Source organism: Trichophyton rubrum (assembly GCF_000151425.1).
Source record: "Trichophyton rubrum CBS 118892 genomic scaffold supercont2.5, whole genome shotgun sequence".
Classification (NCBI taxonomy): Eukaryota; Fungi; Ascomycota; class Eurotiomycetes; order Onygenales; family Arthrodermataceae; genus Trichophyton; species Trichophyton rubrum.
In genome coordinates this window covers 1,220,100-1,237,991 of record NW_003456424.1, presented here as the reverse complement: position 1 = coordinate 1,237,991, position 17,892 = coordinate 1,220,100, and the positions used below count along the sequence as shown (strand labels likewise).

Below are 17,892 nucleotides of genomic sequence, written 5' to 3'. Positions count from 1 at the left end.
ACTTTACCCCTGTTACTGCCGCTATAACGATTAGATACGAGGGAATCTACTGTGAGGAAATATGTTATCAAATGTATTGAAATGTGGCCAATTGAAGCGTGTCGTTAATCTCATTATTTCTTGATGTACTCAACAATAATAAATATCATCATGGCAATTCAATGCCTTCTCTTTCCGCAGTTTCAAGGATGTACTTCCGAACCTATCGAAGTCGGTCAGATAACGGCATTTACACCCATTTGTTACACAAATCATGACGTCAAAAGCGAAGTGAATGCCTCTCACCTTAGAATCTGGAGAAAGTTCGATAGCAAGCTGACCGTTGGAGTCTCGTTTATCAGCCTCAGCCCCAGCCCTTAGAAGGGTCAAAGCTGCTTCTCCGTGCCCTTCTGAAATTGCATGATGAAGAGCAGTCAGGCCGTCGACATCCGTAGCATTCAATGGGCTCTTCCCTTCTTCGATAAGGAGTTTGACCAGTGGGACTGATCCAATAGCTGCTGCACGGTGAAGTGGCAGTTGACCTCGTTTGTCTTTCACCCTTGCGCTGCATTTATTTTCAAGCAACTTGCGAACAGTGGATATGTTATTTTTCGAAGTAGCAAAATGGATGGCATTCTATCAGGGTCAATACGTTTGATATCTTGGTCCCAGGCGTAAGTTTCAGGGAAAGAGGAAGGAATACCTGGCCACTTGAGGTCTTCATATTGACATCCGCATCTTTACGAAGTAACTGGTCGACTATGGCGTCACCTTCTCCGTCTTTCAAACTTGCTGCAATCATGAGTGGCGTCCATCCCGATGCATCCTTATTCTGGTCTTAGTAAGTTGGACCTATAAGCATAGCAGGGTATTGAGTTATACTAAAACTGACAGTAACGTCAGGATCAAATCCTTTCATTGATATGAGGAGCTCGATTATGGGTGGCCTGTTATATGCAACAGCCCAGTGGATAGGCAATCTCTCATCTCCATCCTTTAGGTATGCAAGTTTGGGGTTTGCCTATAGTCCGATCATCTATGTTAACAAGGCCATGAAACACAACACCTAGTTGGCATCGAAACCAGCCAGTATACAGAACTGACTTACATTGAGTAGAGATTCAACTACCAGGTCTATGCAACTGTTAGTGACAGGCGCATCTAGATTGTCAAGCAAATGGGGCTAAGTACTCTTTCCCTCACGAGCAGCCTCATGGATAGCGAATTTTGCATTATAATCCGGGTCCATCTTCGCAATATTTCATCCTCCTTCCCTATCACGTCGTTGACGTCTTTTTACAGGTGAATCGTACGACTTGTTGTGTTGAAGTCTTGCTGTGGCGGCTATCTCGGAGCGCGGCTGTTTTGATGGAGGTTCAAGTCTTGGCGAAGAGACGCAGCCTTTTTTTTTCTCTTTAGCCGCAACACCAAGCTCCATGCTTCCTCCATCAACAACCACAAGCTACAATTCTCGCATTATCAACACCCTTTGTCTCGATTTGGACAGGCATACTTCAACAAATACACCACCACGGGTTAGATTGATTTGTTACCGTTTAAACCGCAACGAACTCTGCCTTGAATATCGAGTTTGAAGCGCGCCTACCAGGACTCGCTCCTTTTGGCGTGGTCCTTGATTCCAGCGCACAGCCGAAGTGAGCGCTTCTGATCATTACAGACGATAGTCGAAACGATGGAGGTAGCTCAAGGGAGCATCTCGGCGAACGAGGCGGTTCGGAAATCTGCTAAACGAACACACGAACTGTTTGGCTCCGATTATCTCTCCCCTGTTACGCCTATAACCTCGGAATCTATTGGTGTCTCATACCGGAGGAAAAAGGAATACGGAGATGTGCAGACGTTACCGCCGTCTCTAGCAGAGAAGCAAGCAAAAGCAGCTACAGCACGAGGGAAACGCACCAAATTAAAACCAGAACCGGGCACGTCAACTGCGCTAGTGAAAAGCGCTGCTCCAGGTGGTGCGCAGTCAAGCGGAGATGGCGCCCCTACGAGTCTCATAAAACGGCTGGATATCTCCCAGCAACCGAAGCCGGACTGGCACGCGCCATGGAAGTTGATGAGAGTGATATCAGGTCATTTAGGATGGGTTAGAAGTCTTGCAGTAGAGCCGAACAACCAGTGGTTTGCCAGTGGTGCAGGAGATCGCACTATCAAAATATGGGATTTGGCCACGGGCACTTTAAGGCTCACCTTGACAGGTCATATATCCACAGTCAGAGGCCTGGCGGTTTCTCCAAGACATCCATATCTATTTTCCTGCGGAGAAGACAAGATGGTCAAGTGCTGGGATCTCGAAACGAACAAGGTTATCCGACACTATCACGGCCATCTCAGCGGTGTCTACACACTTTCACTACACCCTACATTAGATGTACTGGTGACGGGAGGCAGAGATGGTGTGGCGCGTGTCTGGGACATGCGTACTCGAAGCAACATCCACGTCCTCAGCGGTCACAAAGGCACAGTCTCGGACGTAAAGTGTCAAGAAGCAGACCCCCAAGTCATTTCCTCCTCCCTTGACGCAACCGTACGATTGTGGGATTTGGCGGCTGGAAAGACAATGGGCGTCCTAACTCACCACAAGAAAGGTGTCAGAGCGCTCACTACGCATCCAAAGGAGTTTACGTTTGCAAGTGCTAGCGCTGGAAGCATTAAGCAATGGAAGTGCCCTGAAGGTGCATTCATGCAGAACTTTGAAGGTCAAAATGCTATAATAAACACACTCGCTGTGAATGAGGACAATGTACTTTTCTCTGGTGGGGATAATGGTTCCATGTCTTTCTGGGACTGGAAGTCAGGTTACCGTTTCCAGTCCCTGGACACAATTGCACAGCCAGGTTCTCTAGATGCCGAAGCAGGTGTCATGGCTTCTACTTTCGACAAGACAGGCCTGAGATTGATTTGCGGAGAGGCTGACAAGACTATCAAGATCTGGAAACCTGATGATGAAGCCACCCCCGAGTCGCACCCTCTAGACTGGAAACCGACCCTCGGTAGAAAAAGATATTAGAATGAGTGGGCATGTTGGATTTCTCATCATGGCGCTTGACGGCGTTAACGGGTTCAGGGTTTCCTAGGTCAAGCATACAAATCGTTTTATCATGAGATTCATACCTGTACTTCTATTAAAATACTCTTTTGGCATAATGGTAAAATGTCTTTATAAAGTATTAGGGCATCAATGCCTTACCAAGCATATTCCATTAATCTTGCACTATCCTTCAACGCCTAAGCCTAACATATTCCCTTCCGGATCGTCTCTAAACGCCGCCCTGGCATCCTCCGCCGCAATCCGTAGCCGAACTTTGCTGCTTCTGTTTCCTTTTCCTAAGGCATGGCTCATGCCATCTCCTGACTTTGTGCCATGGTCTCCCTCTAAAACAACAAGACCTGCATCTATCAAATCAACGGTTGCGAACCCTATACCCTGTATCTGGGAATTGCAAATCAAAATTTCCTTGAGTTTAGTACTGGAGGAAGAAGACACACTCGTTGCTGCGTCAGATATACGCTTGGCTTCATCGAGTATATCGCCAACAGTAGACTCGTTTATTCCAGTTCGTCGAATTCTTGCTAAAAGTCCCGCAAGAAGAACCTTGGATGCGAGGGGCAGGCGTCGGAGAGCCTGCTGCAGTGGGGTGGATGTAGCCTCCTGGATGGCTTGCTTAATAGTAGCAATTGTAACTCGTGGAAGACTATTTTCATCCGTACTGTCTGCGCTTTTTTTGTCTCCTTTTCGAGGAGAGCTCAAGATAGCAGCAGCGGATTTGCGGCGAGATACGCTCTTGCTAGGTGTCGGAGGTAAAAACTCGAGATCCGCATCACCATTTGTGTTTGCTGAAGAAGCAATCAATGACTTACGTTTTTCTCTTGCTTTGGTCTCACTGATTTGCTCCGCTATCTCAACAGCTCGACGACATATATCAAGCGCACGACGGGCATCACCGCTTACAGCAGCAACTTTTCGACTTGCAAACTGTATTGCATCTGCATCGACAATATTCCCAGGGACATTCTCAAGCCTTGATCCGATGATTTCCATGAGCTCTTGATATTTGTATCCCGAAAATGTAATTCTAGTAAGACCCAGTCGACTGGATATCTTATTGCTCAGAGTTCGCTCCGGAAGATCCATGGTATTGGCAACTGCAAGAACCACAAGTCGAGAATGCCGCAGAGCAGGCCAATTGAAGAAGTTATACATGACGGACTGGTTCTTAGTAACTAGCTGATCTAGTTCATCCATCAGAACAACACAGGGAACCCGACGAGGAGACGGTCGGGAAAATTCTCGAGAAAGTAAATCAAGTGCATGAGAAGGGGAGATGCGGTCGCCTTTCAAAGCTTCCCATAGCATAGAATATGACTGATGGGGGTCCGTGACTTTCATGCCATTGATTTCCACAAAGATGAAGTCGTCCATTTCTTCATCTAACACTCTTGTATTTAAATGGACAATAACATCTCGGACTGTGGCTGTTTTTCCGGTACCAGGTGGGCCTGATATATAAATACAGGTCCCAGTACCGTCACTGATAGCCGTATGTAGGCTGTCGTAAACAGAGTTAAATTCAGCATCACGACAGGGGAGTGACGTTGGGACACTAGAGACATGAAGCAGGTTACGGGCTTGTCGATAAGGAGACGCCGTGAAATGTGAGGGGGAAAGAGTCCGAGTTGATAGGGGTGTGAATTCAAGTGGTCTTTTCACTTTGATTCTACAGTTATTGTTAGCGCATAGAGTTTTTTTCCGCTGTTGAGATGCTTACCTCTTGTGCGTCGGGGTTGTTAGGTATTTCTGGCGTTGCCGGGACTGGGGAGTGCCGGCTGCAGACTCTGTTTTTTGACGCTTCTTCGGTGTTGAGGGAGCGAAATCGTTTAGCTTATCTTTTGCTGGCTATAGCACAAGTACATTAGCATCCACGGAATATAATATGCCTTCACTGGGAACATACACCAGTCCCCTTTTGGGCTCGTTTTCTGGCCCTGGAGAGCGCCTCCCTTATGAACTCTACAAGTTCAAAGACGCCATCTTCAGACTCTGTATAAATATCCTCCCAGATAAATTCGTCTGTGTATCTTCCCTGAAGCTGTTTAACTCCTCTTCGACAGATAATGCACTTGTTAAATTCGGCTGCTGCGGCCTTGCCCTTTGGTGGTTTTCCGTCGGGGTATTTCTTGTAAAATGCATCTTTGGACATAACAGTGGCTCGTCCGTTTATGGACATTAGGGGGTTGATGTTGAAGTCGGTTGTGATGTATTGTTCGTTTGGCAGGGCATCGGCTCTTTTCTTGTTTTTTGTGGACAAAAACTCGTCAGGAGATGTAAACCACATTAGATTCATAGATTTGACAATCTCGCCGCTTTCCGGATCTGGGTCATCCAAGAACTCATATATAATTCCAGCCCAGTCTTTGCCAGCCTCAGGAGATTTCAGAAGGACAATGTGGCCGATCCTGCATTCGAACGAGCCCATTCGCGCCCCTATGATCTTAGGTCCCGATTTGTTGCCCTTCGAAGGCTTAGTCGGGGACGGCTGCGGTTCCTCATAGATCCATTCCCATGGCAGGTCCTCAGACCCTAGCTCGTCATCAGAGTCTTCATGGAATATGCCTCCCTTAGTTAGCCACTGTCGAGCTATCTCTTGAGCCCTCTTGCTCTTGGTCTCTGGGGTATCGGCCATCTTGCTTGATTGGAGAACACAGTGTGCGGGGCTTGGAGTTGACTTAGGGGCTGTTCATTATGCTTGATCTAAATAGCACATCCCCTCCTAATGTCGCCTTGAATGCATCATCAATCAAATTGACTATCACCTTCTTTCCGTTCTCCTGGAGTTTGATGTTTCTGATATTGAGATTATTCCTAATCAGGACTAGCGCCAGCACAGCTTGCAAGCTTCTATCACGTGATTTAAGTTTTGAAGATGTCCCGTTTTGGAAATATTTCAGGAACCAAAACTCATCCAAACCGACTACAGCTTTTGTACTTCCTGAGGGCAAGAATCGGACTCAGGAGGTGGGATTTACGGAGGTCCTGATTTCCAAACGTCAGCTCTGGCTTCGTCCACTTCTGAAGGGTCATCTTTCTCCTGTGACCGCACGCAAATTCGAGTACTCGTTATTTTACAACAGTTGGCGCCGTGATCACGACGACGTGCCATCGACAGGGCCAGTCGCCATCTAGCCTCCGGATATCAAAACGCGATGGCGCTATTTGGCACACAGAACCAACAAGCTTCGGCTCCATCTCTGTTTGGCCAGTCGACGAACCAGACCCAGCAGACTGGAAGCATATTTGGCACTCAACAGCAACCACAACAGCAGGGAAGCTCACTCTTCGGACAGTCACTCCAGCAGAAGCCTCAGAGTAACTTATTCGGTGGCATTGGGCAACAACAAAAGCCCAGCCCGTTTTCTGGATTTGGCACTACAGCGCAGCAGCAACAACAACAGCCGCAACAACAAACTGGAGGGTTCACTCTTGGATCTACTACTACGCAGCAACCACAAAATCAACAAAATGCGAGTCCATTAGCAGGTTTCGGTATCACGCAACAGCAGCAGCAGCAGCAGCCACAGGCGCAAACTGGAAATACGTTCTCAGGTTTCGGCGCTCCCTCACTGCAACAACAGCAGCAACAACCCCAGCTAGGTCAAAATCCAGGATATTCGCAAGCTGGTAGTTCGACCATTTGGACTCCTGGACAGGGAATGACGGGAGGTAAGTAACAGACTTATTTATGCAAAACGCCGTTTTCTAATAAATTTCCCCATAGTTCACCGAACCGTGCCAATGCAGATAATGATCGTAAAGGACAAATGGGATGCTACTAATCGGTCATCTCCATTCCGTGGCTACCTCTATAATAACGTGGGCGAGGAATCTGCGCCATTTTTCCAGCCGGGCCCCAACGATGATGAGAACAAGTGGGAGGAGGCTTTGAGAAAACGTCCAGGGCCTGGTTATGTCCCTGTTCTTGTACAGGGATTCTGGGAGCTGGGGAAGCGCACACAAAGACAGAAGGATTTCTTGTCAATGATGCAGACACGGCTACATGAAATTAATAATGCTTTGACGGAGTTATTGTCACGGCATGACTTGACCATATCTGTCAAGATTGCAGCTTGTCGACGGAAACACAAAGTGCTGAGCCAAAGATGCCTTGCCTTGGCATCAAAGACGCAACTGTTGCGAAACCGCGGATATGCTATGGACCAAACAGAGGAAGAACTAGCCAAGAAGCTGTTCCAGCTGGAGCGGGCAGTTTTCGACCCATCGCTTAACGGAAGATCAGAAGAGATTTGGGCCAGGATGCTGGCTATCCGGGAGAACTCAAAGCGCCTTCAGCTTGAAATTGAACGTACAGGAAATGACACATCTAATCAGGCAGACGATTCCCTTGACGATGCAGCTCTAAAAACTGCTAAGAAGGTATGGCATGGAAGATAAATCCCGTTTGTCATAGTCGTGTACTAACTAGATAATAGATTCTTGAGGACTACGCTACTCAGATTCAGCATTTGAACAAGGAACTTGCTTCTGTTCAAAAGGATTTTGGAAACCTCGAGCAGTCTATACCCTCTTAATCGCTAATACTGCAGCGCGTGAAATGACCCTGAATTGTGTTTATTGCTAAGTTCATAATTGACACCTTTTTTCTTACTATCTTTCTGAGGTGTGAATTTCATATTCTATTATGGCTGTTGAAGACGGCGTTGCGGGAAATGCGGTGGTGGGATAGGTATCATCTTTCCAGATCACTTGGCATTTAAATCTCTTGCTTTCAAATCCCTATACTCATACATGTAATGATTATGACCTTGGCAAAGCCTGGCTGTTTGTTCATAGACAGTGCCTATCCAACCGTCGTGATTCCATGTGGTTTCATCGTATTAACACTCTATTGCCCAATAACAGAAACAAACTCCATCCATCTTATGAGAAACTATGGGTATATCCGGTTGGTAGTAGTCTAGAAAAGTCTTCGGACGAAGTCAATGGCAAACGGCGCTATAATGATCGTAACAATACCGGTTAGCCATGTTGCTTATTCAAATTGCTCAGCTCGTGGGAGTGACAACAGCCAACTTACAGAGATAGAGCAACACACTCCCAGTGGCAACCATCTTGAGAGTCTCGAAAGCTTCCAGTTCACCAGCCTATATTCAAAAACAATCCAGATAAGAGAGAGAAGACCTTAGTTCTCAAGAGTCGTCTCACGTACCTTGATCTCTTCTGGAGAGATGGCTTCCTGTCCTGTAAGATGGTGCATTAGTCAATGGCTTTTTGGTATGAGTCGAACAAAGCAGTATTTACCTGGCATGAACATTTTGATAGATAGTTATTATCTTCTTTTTAAATGGATGGTATCTTGTGTTGGTGGTCCTTATTCAAAGTGATTATTTGTTAGTTGGTTTTCTCTATTCAACTTTTTCATTTTTTTTTTTCCCCGGTGAAAGTTCGCAGGCTGCGCACAGACCAAGTGCACGTCAACTCTTGACCTTTTTCTCTTCTTCAAACTGACGACCTGCTTCGACTTCACCTCGAGCTCGGGTTCAACCTCTTGCGCTTCCTCACATTCTGCCTCTAATCTGCTGTAACCACAGTCTCTATACCATATTTCTTCGGATCAGGCTCAGCGCACAGTTTACTACCTCAGTTTTCTACAGCGTCAACTCGCAACGCAGGCACCATGTCCGAATCTCCAGAACCGCGTCTGGATTCGCCAGCTCTCGAAAAGGACGAGAACGAAGAGGATGTGACCCTTGATAAGGAGAGAGATATTGCGGCAGATATATCTGACGATGAATCTGTTCTTTCTGATGTCGACGAGGAACAGTTCAGGGAGTTTGACCCTGCCGACATCCCTCTTGATGACCGTCCAGCACTCGCCATCGATGAAGAAAACTTGAAGCTAGTGGGTCGCCATAAACGCCGGAGAACTGAAGAAGATGGCGAGGGTCAGACGAAGAAGAAAAAGAAGGAGGGCCGCAGAGATAAGAAAAGCCACAGGAAGAAGCAGGGTAGCGAAGAGTTCAGCGGTGGAGAGGAGATGGACGGCAAAAGGAGAAGAAAACGGAGAGAGGGAGGGGGCGAGAAAGCTCCCAGACAGAGTAAAAAACAAGTGGAAGAAGAGATCGATGAAGAGTCTCTGGATCCTGCTACTAGTAAGTTATACTCTAGTCAGAGGAAAAGCCAACAACTTAGGATAATGCTAACTAGGGACTTTCATAGGGCGACGCCGTGCTTTGGACCGGATGATGGACGAAGCGCTGAAGAAGCCTTCGAAACGGCGTATCAAGAAAGCAGATGGGATCGTGAGTCCATATTCCTGTTGTTCTTTGCATGGCTACCACTGACATGATATCCATCCCTTGTAGGATTTGGCGGATTATGCCGATGCAGAGATCGAAGAGGTTCGCAAGCGCATGACCGACGCAGCTCGTCTAGACAGTATTGCTCGCAAAGAGAACCGCCCTGCAATGCACAAGCTTAAGATGCTTCCAGAGGTTGTTTCCCTCCTCAACCGCAACCAATATGTTAACAGTCTTATCGACCCAGAAATAAACCTTCTGGAAGCTGTTAAATTTTTCCTAGAACCTCTTGATGACGGTTCCTTGCCAGCTTACAATATCCAGCGAGATTTAATGGCAGCATTGCTACGACTACCTATTAACAAGGAGACTTTGATTGCTAGTGGTATTGGCAAAGTTATTGTATTTTATACAAAAAGCAAGCGCCCGGAGATTGGGATCAAACGCCAGGCTGAACGTCTTCTCGCTGAATGGACCCGCCCTATTCTCCAGAGAAGCGACGATTACTCTAAACGAGTCTACGAGGAAGTCGATTTCGATCCCAGGTATGTTACTTGAATGAGCCCCTACGTAACCTTTATACAGCTTTATCGGTAGAACTAACAAAATCTCTAGCCGACTCGCTGATCGAACTGTATCTGCCGAAGCCTCAGCTGCGGAAGCGCGTGCTAGAGAACTGCTTCCACCTCGTCTTGCCAATCGTGCTCGTGTCGAAAGTAGCCACACTAGCTACACTGTTGTGCCACGATCTATGGGCGTCTCTGAGAGCAAGTTTGCTCGCCCTCTAGGTGCCAGCGGAGAAGATCGATTCAGACGTATGAAAGCCAGGCAAATTGCCGCTAATAAGGGATCAAAGCGATAGGCCACCTTTCCTTGCTCCCTTCGTCCACCTTATTTTACTTTCTTTACCTGCAGATTTGATTACTCATCTTGTCTTTACAGCGTTTTCGATCCCATATCTCTTCCAGTCTCTGCGAGGCTCTCTTTCTCTTACAATTTGTTTTATCCTCTTTGCAATGAAATGTAATTCTAGGCGTATTGGGACTCACAGCACGAAAATAGAACAATAATTAGTCAAAATTGAAGCTACCTCATTTTGAATTTGGCATCATTAAACGTTGCCTGGCTATGAATAAAATTAATTAATAGATGACTGGGTACGTCTGTGTCGCTCCACGTGCAAGTTTCATTTTCTAGTCAATTATATGCTCCACCGCTCTGCCAACAGGGCCATCATTTCTCATGGTTTCCAGTTTCTTGTTTTGATCTCCTCGCCCTTCCAGCCAGAGTAACTCCAGTTTAATCAAGGTAGATAAGACCATGGCATGCGTCAGTTTACTGGGCGTGGACGTACTCTTTTGTAATTGTTGTTATTAATAGAGGCCGCTACAATCATTACCACTTTGTATATACATTCTAGCCTAACATGTTATTCGATTGACGAGGACCATCACTCACCAACATGACACGAGGAGATACATACGTATACCTGATGTGAATGAATGTTATTAAAACATTCTAATACAGCATCTAATGGTTATCAATGTAGTATCAAACTTCCCGTCGTTTACAGAGCTGTCTTGCCGCTTTGGAGCCACGGTGATATAATAGTGAATATATAATTTAACCAAATGAACCAACGCTACATTAAATAGCCACCTTTTTATCAGTAACTGCGCAACGAGATAAACATGCGGGTATACTTTATCAGCAGAGGAGTAAGCTACTGATCTATCTATCTATTTATAGTTTTAAGCTTGAGGCTCAACTCAGCCGGCGCTAGCGGTGAAAGCTTAAATAGGGCTGGGGGATTCGAGGCCTGGCACACGGAAACTCCACACCCGACTCCCTGTCAGCATTTCTTGTCCCTGCTCATTATAGTCGTAATTATTACAGATAGCCTCCTTTCTTCGGTAATGTAACAGGGTGTTTCGTGTGTCCACCGATTATTCAGTCTAGAAAGTTGGCCTCAACCAACACGGCCTATTTTTGAAGCTCTACCTGTAGCCTAGGGTCCAAAGGCAAGAGTCGAGGAGTTAACTACAAAGAAAGTGCCGTATTATGGGGGTATTATACATATTTTATGCTCTAGGATAATTTTTAGATCAGGTAACGACCCTGTGCTAGTACAAAGTACGTCGGAATCGCTTGATGTTTTAGAAAGCGGGATGGTACGTTTAAATTTATTGTGCGTGGTATTGATGATATCACTACTACTATTCGGGAGAAGTCTCGAGAGGTAAGAAGCAGCGTACTTCTGCGACCTACAATCTCTATGTGCTGATTCATTGATTATCGAGGAATTTGTTTCGGATTTTTAGCTCCGTCAGACTTTTTTGGAACGTATTATAGCTGTTACCGATACGATTGACAGAGACCTTATTGACGTATGTTCGTCCTACCCATTCGACGGGCTATTATTCGACGTGCACGATGACTACGACCGTGTACAAAAGCAAATTAGGAGGATTAGGAAGGGTTGTTCATCACATATGTCACAACTGAAGTGTGGTACTGACCGGTCGGCTAAGTTATGGGGGTCTCTCTGGAGACTCGCCACAGCTTCAGGCAGAGGAACGTTGGACAATGTGGGCAAGGCGATCAGGGGTTCTGTAATGGCATACCTCGAAGACACAATTCAGCAGAGTCGGCGTCTTCCATCGCTAGCTCGGATAGAGAGTTCGGGCTGAGTACCTTGTCTTGCTTAATATAGGAGAGGTTTTTTTATCTGAGTCCACAACTTAGTTAGCTAATAACTAGGTAGGTAATTGTAGTTACTGCGCGTCAAAATCTACCCTGCAGTTGTAAAACAGCTCTATCTGACCTTGCAGACGATAGCTTCGAGACATAGCTATCAGATCCTCCTTCTACAACATATCAAGATGCTGCAAACTTGGGCGGTCCATCCTCAAGGAGCTCGCAAATCAACCCAACTGGGAAGCTGGCTAGTAACCTAATAAATAGCTATCAGAAGGATGATGATGATAATAGTGAAATGAGATGACTAATACGAAAACTGACAATAACTTAAAGTAGGCAATATCGATGAGAACATCGCGACTTCCGTAACGGGTTATATGCTATAAATAGCAGGTGTAGAGGTCAACCTGGGGATATTTCTAACGACATCTCTTTTTTTTTTTTTTTTTTTTTTTGTTTTTTTGACAGAACGACATCTGATACTTTATTCTAACTAGCTATTCCTGCAAAGTGTCATGACTATCCAAGATGAATTCGAATATGCTTGCCAAACGTTTTGCTGCGGTCCAGAAGGGCATCCTGTCTGCCTTGGAATTGAAGGCAAGGTACAAGCTAACGCCAAAAGTACGTAACTGTGACACAGGCCTATACTTTGCTAACCGGAGGACGACGGTGCTAACCTATGAAAAGGTGCTGTGAGCAGGCAAGCAGAGTTCCGAAACCTATATGGTTGCTGGAGCGCTTGCCATGCAAAATGATGAGCGTCGTTGAGAACTTGAACGGGGTAGGTACGAGGACGAAAGACAAGTATGCCAGAGTTTATAGCAAGGACTTCGAAGCAACCTTGTCCACGGTTTTGGACATGCGGACAAAAAGAAGAAGGTCTTGTGGGCCGCAATCTATCGAACACTGACAAAAGCGTTATCCCAAGTTGTTTGTGGAACTACAAAACCCATAGCTACCGAGGCAGGCCTGCCTCTCTGGCTTCACTCCAGACGATTGGAAGGGCGGAACGCAGGCACGGAGTCTTACTCCGTGGGAGATGATTCCGTGGATCCGGCACGCAAGCGCCTCTGGTCGACCTGCGAGACAGACGCTTGACTGTTGTCGTTGCTGCGCGCTCTCGGAGTGGTGGAAAAGGGTCACCAGGCTGTATCTTATCAGTTATTGTTTTATGTGCCTGCCTATCCGGCAAAAGACCAGTGGACGAAGAATGCGGTTTGTCGCAGCTAAGCCTGCCAAACCCCGAGGCCGAGTTTTTGCCGCCCGAAACGTCCCTCGTCGGGGTTTGCAGCAGGCGAGAACGTCATAGCTGGGCCTTCGTGTTGACTAAGGCTGGCTCAGCTCTGCATTCCTGACACAACGGCAAATTTTTCATCACTCCAAGCTATATAACGGTCGAGACGCCGCAGTACCCTGTCGCAGGACAAATTCGCATCGTCATAGATCTCGTTCGATTAATCCGAGCCATAACTAGAGGCACAGTTTGCAGAGTTTGGACATTTATTTTTCAAGATGAAGATCATCACTAAAGAAATCGAAGATGCCCACCACAAGTCAGTAGTAACTCCCGTCGCATCCCCTGCTCCAATACTAACTTGTCTTCTAGGGCCGTTCTACAGGGAGTAACAATCGGTGGAATTGCAGGTCTCATCGGCGGTTGGGCCGGTGTATTGGTAGCGTCGAAACGATGGGCCGGAGTCCGCAACCTCACACTCCCTATGAAGGCCTTCCTAGTGACATCAACAGGCACATTTACCGGAATTGTTGCAGCCGACCATGGATCTCGGTCGTTTGAGAAGAGCCAGAGACAGGACATAGAGTTCCTAGAAGACCGCGAGTCCCGGTTACGCAAGGAAGAATTGGCACAGATGAGCGTGAGGGACCGAATCTTCGAATTCGCTCGCCAGGAGAAGTACAAGATTGTCGGCCTCACTTGGCTTGCCAGCATGTTTGGGTCGTTTGCCCTTGTCAGCCGGAGCCCCTACTTGACTGGACCACAGAAGATCGTACAGGCTCGAGTCTACGCTCAGGGACTTACGCTGGCCGTTCTCTGCGCTACTGCAGCATTTGAAATTTCGGATCAAAGGAAAGGTCGAGGAATCGCCGATGCTGTAAGGGCCAAAGCGAAGAAGGACAAAAACACCAACGATGACCTGTGGAAGGATATGGTCGACGCTGAAGAACACCGAATTCACGACAAGGAGGAGGCAAAGGTCAAAAACCATTAATCAACCACCACCATTTAAGCATTCTCGGGCTTAAACCGCATCCGTTCCTCGCGCCTTTCCTCTTTACTTAGCGATAATACCAATCTAAATCTCGAAGCGTATGTTTTGAGTGTACATTACTTCACTCCCTTTTTCCCACTCTACCACGGAAACACCTCCGAAACTCTCACCTCTCGTGCCCCGTCCCAACCAACCCGCGTTTCATAAAATGGGCTCACCTCCCAAATGTTGCCTATGTACCAGCAATACCTGGACGCTGGCCTGTTACAATTTATGAACTTTTCATTTCTTAGAACCCGTTAAAAAGGATATTGGACGAGGCTGCCTGTCATTTTATAATAGGAGGTCTTGGTGGGAAAAGGCGTTTATGGCTGTAAATAGTCTATATTGGAACTCTATTTTCATTTCAAAAATGTATAGCCAACAATAGACTACCTGCAAAACAGCGATACATTTTAATCTATTAATCTATTAATCGCGGCTCTATCCGTGGAGCTTCCAAGCTCTATGCCTCCTAATAGGCAAACGCGGAGTGCCAAATGTTTGACTCAATAGGGTTCAAAGTATATATTATATACAATAAAGATATGAAGGGAAAACTAAAGAAAAAGACAAAATACTATACACATCCGGTAAGAACGTCATACAGATAGATCAACCTCTTCGTGGAGTTTTGCATCGATATTGACGAATGATCGAACGACGTCCATGCCACGAAGTCGCTCTTCTTCAATCCTATGCCAATCCCAGGCACCAGATTTCTCGGTGTTGTCTCGGTTTTTCTTAACGTCATTATCCAGCACGGCCTTATCAAGGTCGGAATTCTCCGTCAAAGTCAGCACCTTGCGGAGAAGAGGCTCGTCTAGGGACTCTCCTGACTCAATTGCCTCGCCATTTGCAGGGGTATCAAGAGCGGTTGGTGGTGAGGGTACCTCCTCACCCGGTGGTCGGGGAGGCAGCAATCCACTCGCCCGAAGAACGTTTTCGGGCCGAACTGTCTTTCTGCCCTTCTTCACTACATACTTGCTCACTCCAACTGCAAGTAGTACTTTGGGCTCTCCCTTGCGCTTGGGGAATCGCAGGAAGAAGGTCAATATATATAGCCATTTCTCGTCCCAGCCAGCAATCTTGGTCCGCATCTCGTATTTCTCAAACGACTTGATTTCCTTCTTGAACGTGCAGTAAACAGATCCCAGCATCACCGCAATTCTGCCAGGATATAGCTGCTTGCCATGGCATCACGCTCTTATTCATTTCGCGCTTAACAAGCTCCAGGCCAGGGCTATACAAGCTGGTCACTAAAGTCGTACGTGCGATATCGAGATCGGAAAAGTATGTACTGTTCGATTTGTGAATGTTGTAATCGGTCTCCCATAACGTCGTCCTGCTTGTTATGCTGGACGGTACGAATATTGGGTGAACATGGCCTGGCTTCTTCTCGTCTTTCGATTTCGGGTTTGGATAAATGTGTTTCTTCAGATGGATTCGGCTGAGTAGATGATAGAATAAGCGAATCTATAGTGGTCGGGAAGTCAGCTAGGAGAGCAAGGGGAGCAAGGGGAGCAAGGGGAGCAAGGGGAGCAAGGAGAATTGCGCTGGAGTAGCCTTACATGCCACGAAAAGGGCACTGATTTGAGATTAAATAAAATATATAATAAGAGTAGGTTCTTCCAGGTTAACTGTGCACGAGCTTTTTGGATGGCCAGGCTAGCGGTAGCCAGAACAACCGGGACTGACAACACCGCCATCGTGGAACTCTTGGTTCAGCGTCCTACGGCTCTTGTAGTCCCCGTTACGTAGAACTCTTCCTGGAATTGGATAGCAGGAGTATTCAAGTTCGTTTAAGTAGGTGAGGCTGCAGGTTATCTTTCAGCCTCAGCAGTTTTGAAACCTTGGGGTCCTGAGTATATAAAGAGAGAGAGTAAGGGAGGTGGCCAACGAAGTAGCCAGGAACCCAATTCAAACGAGTGAAACTTGGAGGGCACTGTAATCGTAAACAGTGCTGAAAAGGACAGCTAAAATAAAAGACAGAAAGAAAAAGGTGTCAATAGAATAGATTGATTGATGGCGTTTCCCTAGTTTAACTTGAAAAGCGGTTTTCGCGCGTCACTGGCCAGGCACGAGCATGTCATGTGACTCTGTGCCGAGGTTGAAACTGCAGGGTGATTTAGTCGTCGTGTTTATTTACGAGATAAGAAATGCGAAAGGAAGCAGAGGGAAAAACCATAGTAGATCGCTATTGTATGCCTAGGTTGCGTGGGGACGGATGTGTGCTTAGGGCGAAGGTGTGATGTGTAATAATGGGTTCTGTGGATGATCTGCCCGTTTGACTGAGGTGGATCGTTTGGGGTCGACAATTGAGCATTAAGTCAACATTTATAGGAGACAAAGATAAGGATCGTGTGACAGTTTAGCCACGCTTGCTAATATATGTTACTTCATATCGAATATTCTTGCATAACTGTTGTATTTCTTAGCACATTATTAGAATATTAACATCGAAATCTGGCTTTATCAGGGCTCTAAGTTGTGCATTAGACTTGGATATTGCCAGGGGGTGGACGGTCAGCAGACAAGCGGACATAGTGCCTATTAGATTTACTATCATAGCATAGCCTGTTCGTCCACTAAGGCACTTTGCAGCCTCTCTCCGTAAGGATATTTGAATATCAAGTTTCTGATTCGAAACGAAGAGTATCTTTGTTCCTTCTGGACTTCGAATTAATTATTGATGACGAAAGAAAAATGTTCCAGCAAAACATACCATTGTGGAAGGGGATGGAATGTAACAATGTAGCCCCCTCGAGGCGGGATATTCCTCCCGCAGTTAAAGAGAAATTAAGGTCTCCACCAACATATAGGTCTCCACCAACATATTTGTACTCGACCGTACGCAAACGAGTTTGAACGGAGACGGGAACATCGAATTGGGACCGGCGAGCCTAGAGCTCATATTGATATATGCTCGTGTGACTGCCTGTATTCGTGGATCACTCCACGAGAACACCTGGATACCGGCTAGTATCTGTATCGGGTGGAGTAGTCTAATAGCAGCGACTTGTTAGTCAAAAAAAAATCTTCCGATACACTTTGAAAGAGAACCGACAAAGATATCCACAACTAACCTTTTGGGCTTACTACCAAACCTCTTCCTTTCTTCGCACCGCGATATATCGCCTCAAAGATATCAATCAACTCTTGCTTATCCTCCAGCACCCAGTTGAGTTTGTTGTTGTTTCCGGTTCCAAAATCGCACATCATATGTTTATTGCGGAAGAAGAACATTATTGTCATAGGGTCATAGAGTTCGTACATCTGAATGAAATCTGGCACTTGATCGATATCGCAAAGGTAGATGACGGCAAAATTCTTGACGCGATCGGCGATTCGGTAGAGCACTTCATCTTGCCTCATGCCTATATTGATTTGCGTATCAAGTTAGAACTTATCTTTGCCTTGGGCAGTCATGTTGTTTAGGCAGTCAGAGTAAAACGTACAGTCCTTGTCCCAGTCACGACCAAATCTGATGACAACAAGACGCTCCTCCTCGGAAAGAATAGCTTGGTCTACGTGCCAGGCCGTAGTAAGATGAGGGAGAACAACGGAGCCCATTTTCAGCCTTACGTTCTCTTTCTTGACTTAGTTG

The 17,892-nt window shown here is 46.3% G+C and overlaps 10 protein-coding genes across 13 annotated transcripts; 5 read left to right on the top strand and 5 right to left on the bottom strand.

Annotated features, from left to right (window-relative positions):
* Window positions 1-129: 129 nt before the first annotated feature.
* TERG_05213 (uncharacterized protein) lies at window positions 130-1,228 on the bottom strand (the record flags this gene model as incomplete). 2 transcript variants are annotated; one of them, XM_047748393.1, is made up of 5 exons in its annotated part: window positions 130-615; window positions 683-805; window positions 872-1,000; window positions 1,088-1,113; window positions 1,171-1,228. In XM_047748393.1, 5 exons carry the CDS (start codon window positions 1,226-1,228, stop codon window positions 130-132), a joined length of 822 nt encoding a protein of 273 aa, XP_047604374.1. The 2 variants fall into 2 exon arrangements, with proteins under 2 accessions (XP_047604374.1, XP_047606526.1); XM_047749940.1 differs by lacking the exons at window positions 872-1,000; window positions 1,088-1,113; window positions 1,171-1,228 and having other exon boundaries at window positions 683-781.
* A 444-nt stretch (window positions 1,229-1,672) lies between these two features.
* On the top strand, window positions 1,673-3,010 carry TERG_05212 (pre-mRNA-splicing factor prp46; the record flags this gene model as incomplete). Its single annotated transcript, XM_003234570.1, has 1 exon — window positions 1,673-3,010. The coding sequence occupies one exon, from the start codon at window positions 1,673-1,675 to the stop codon at window positions 3,008-3,010; it is 1,338 nt and encodes a 445-aa protein (XP_003234618.1).
* A 204-nt stretch (window positions 3,011-3,214) lies between these two features.
* On the bottom strand, window positions 3,215-4,423 carry TERG_05211 (uncharacterized protein; the record flags this gene model as incomplete). Its single annotated transcript, XM_003234569.2, has 1 exon — window positions 3,215-4,423. One exon carries the CDS (start codon window positions 4,421-4,423, stop codon window positions 3,215-3,217), a length of 1,209 nt encoding a protein of 402 aa, XP_003234617.2.
* A 1,781-nt stretch (window positions 4,424-6,204) lies between these two features.
* On the top strand, window positions 6,205-7,587 carry TERG_05210 (uncharacterized protein; the record flags this gene model as incomplete). Its single annotated transcript, XM_003234568.1, has 3 exons — window positions 6,205-6,721; window positions 6,777-7,432; window positions 7,489-7,587. The coding sequence occupies 3 exons, from the start codon at window positions 6,205-6,207 to the stop codon at window positions 7,585-7,587; spliced, it is 1,272 nt and encodes a 423-aa protein (XP_003234616.1).
* A 386-nt stretch (window positions 7,588-7,973) lies between these two features.
* Window positions 7,974-8,330, bottom strand: TERG_05209 (uncharacterized protein; the record flags this gene model as incomplete). The annotated part of the gene is made up of 4 exons (XM_003234567.1): window positions 7,974-8,011; window positions 8,094-8,160; window positions 8,226-8,257; window positions 8,318-8,330. 4 exons carry the CDS (start codon window positions 8,328-8,330, stop codon window positions 7,974-7,976), a joined length of 150 nt encoding a protein of 49 aa, XP_003234615.1.
* Window positions 8,331-9,011: 681 nt separating this feature from the next.
* On the top strand, window positions 9,012-12,446 carry TERG_05208 (transcription factor iws1). Of its 3 annotated transcripts, XM_047748392.1 has the most exons (3): window positions 9,012-9,318; window positions 9,382-9,860; window positions 9,931-12,446. In XM_047748392.1, exons 1-3 carry the CDS (start codon window positions 9,259-9,261, stop codon window positions 10,175-10,177), a joined length of 786 nt encoding a protein of 261 aa, XP_047604373.1. In that variant the 5' UTR covers window positions 9,012-9,258; the 3' UTR covers window positions 10,178-12,446. The 3 variants fall into 3 exon arrangements, with proteins under 3 accessions (XP_047604373.1, XP_047606525.1, XP_047606524.1); XM_047749939.1 differs by having other exon boundaries at window positions 9,382-12,446; XM_047749938.1 differs by having other exon boundaries at window positions 9,012-9,860.
* Window positions 12,447-12,543: 97 nt separating this feature from the next.
* On the top strand, window positions 12,544-13,116 carry TERG_08855 (uncharacterized protein; the record flags this gene model as incomplete). The annotated part of the gene is made up of 2 exons (XM_003234564.1): window positions 12,544-12,639; window positions 12,841-13,116. The coding sequence occupies 2 exons, from the start codon at window positions 12,544-12,546 to the stop codon at window positions 13,114-13,116; spliced, it is 372 nt and encodes a 123-aa protein (XP_003234612.1).
* Window positions 13,117-13,530: 414 nt separating this feature from the next.
* TERG_08854 (uncharacterized protein) lies at window positions 13,531-14,246 on the top strand (the record flags this gene model as incomplete). Its single annotated transcript, XM_003234563.1, has 2 exons — window positions 13,531-13,571; window positions 13,625-14,246. 2 exons carry the CDS (start codon window positions 13,531-13,533, stop codon window positions 14,244-14,246), a joined length of 663 nt encoding a protein of 220 aa, XP_003234611.1.
* A 641-nt stretch (window positions 14,247-14,887) lies between these two features.
* TERG_05205 (uncharacterized protein) lies at window positions 14,888-15,445 on the bottom strand (the record flags this gene model as incomplete). The annotated part of the gene is made up of 1 exon (XM_003234562.2): window positions 14,888-15,445. One exon carries the CDS (start codon window positions 15,443-15,445, stop codon window positions 14,888-14,890), a length of 558 nt encoding a protein of 185 aa, XP_003234610.2.
* Window positions 15,446-16,719: 1,274 nt separating this feature from the next.
* TERG_05204 (mitosis protein dim1) lies at window positions 16,720-17,858 on the bottom strand (the record flags this gene model as incomplete). Its single annotated transcript, XM_047748391.1, has 4 exons — window positions 16,720-16,955; window positions 17,011-17,188; window positions 17,385-17,662; window positions 17,744-17,858. 4 exons carry the CDS (start codon window positions 17,856-17,858, stop codon window positions 16,720-16,722), a joined length of 807 nt encoding a protein of 268 aa, XP_047604372.1.
* Window positions 17,859-17,892: the final 34 nt, after the last annotated feature.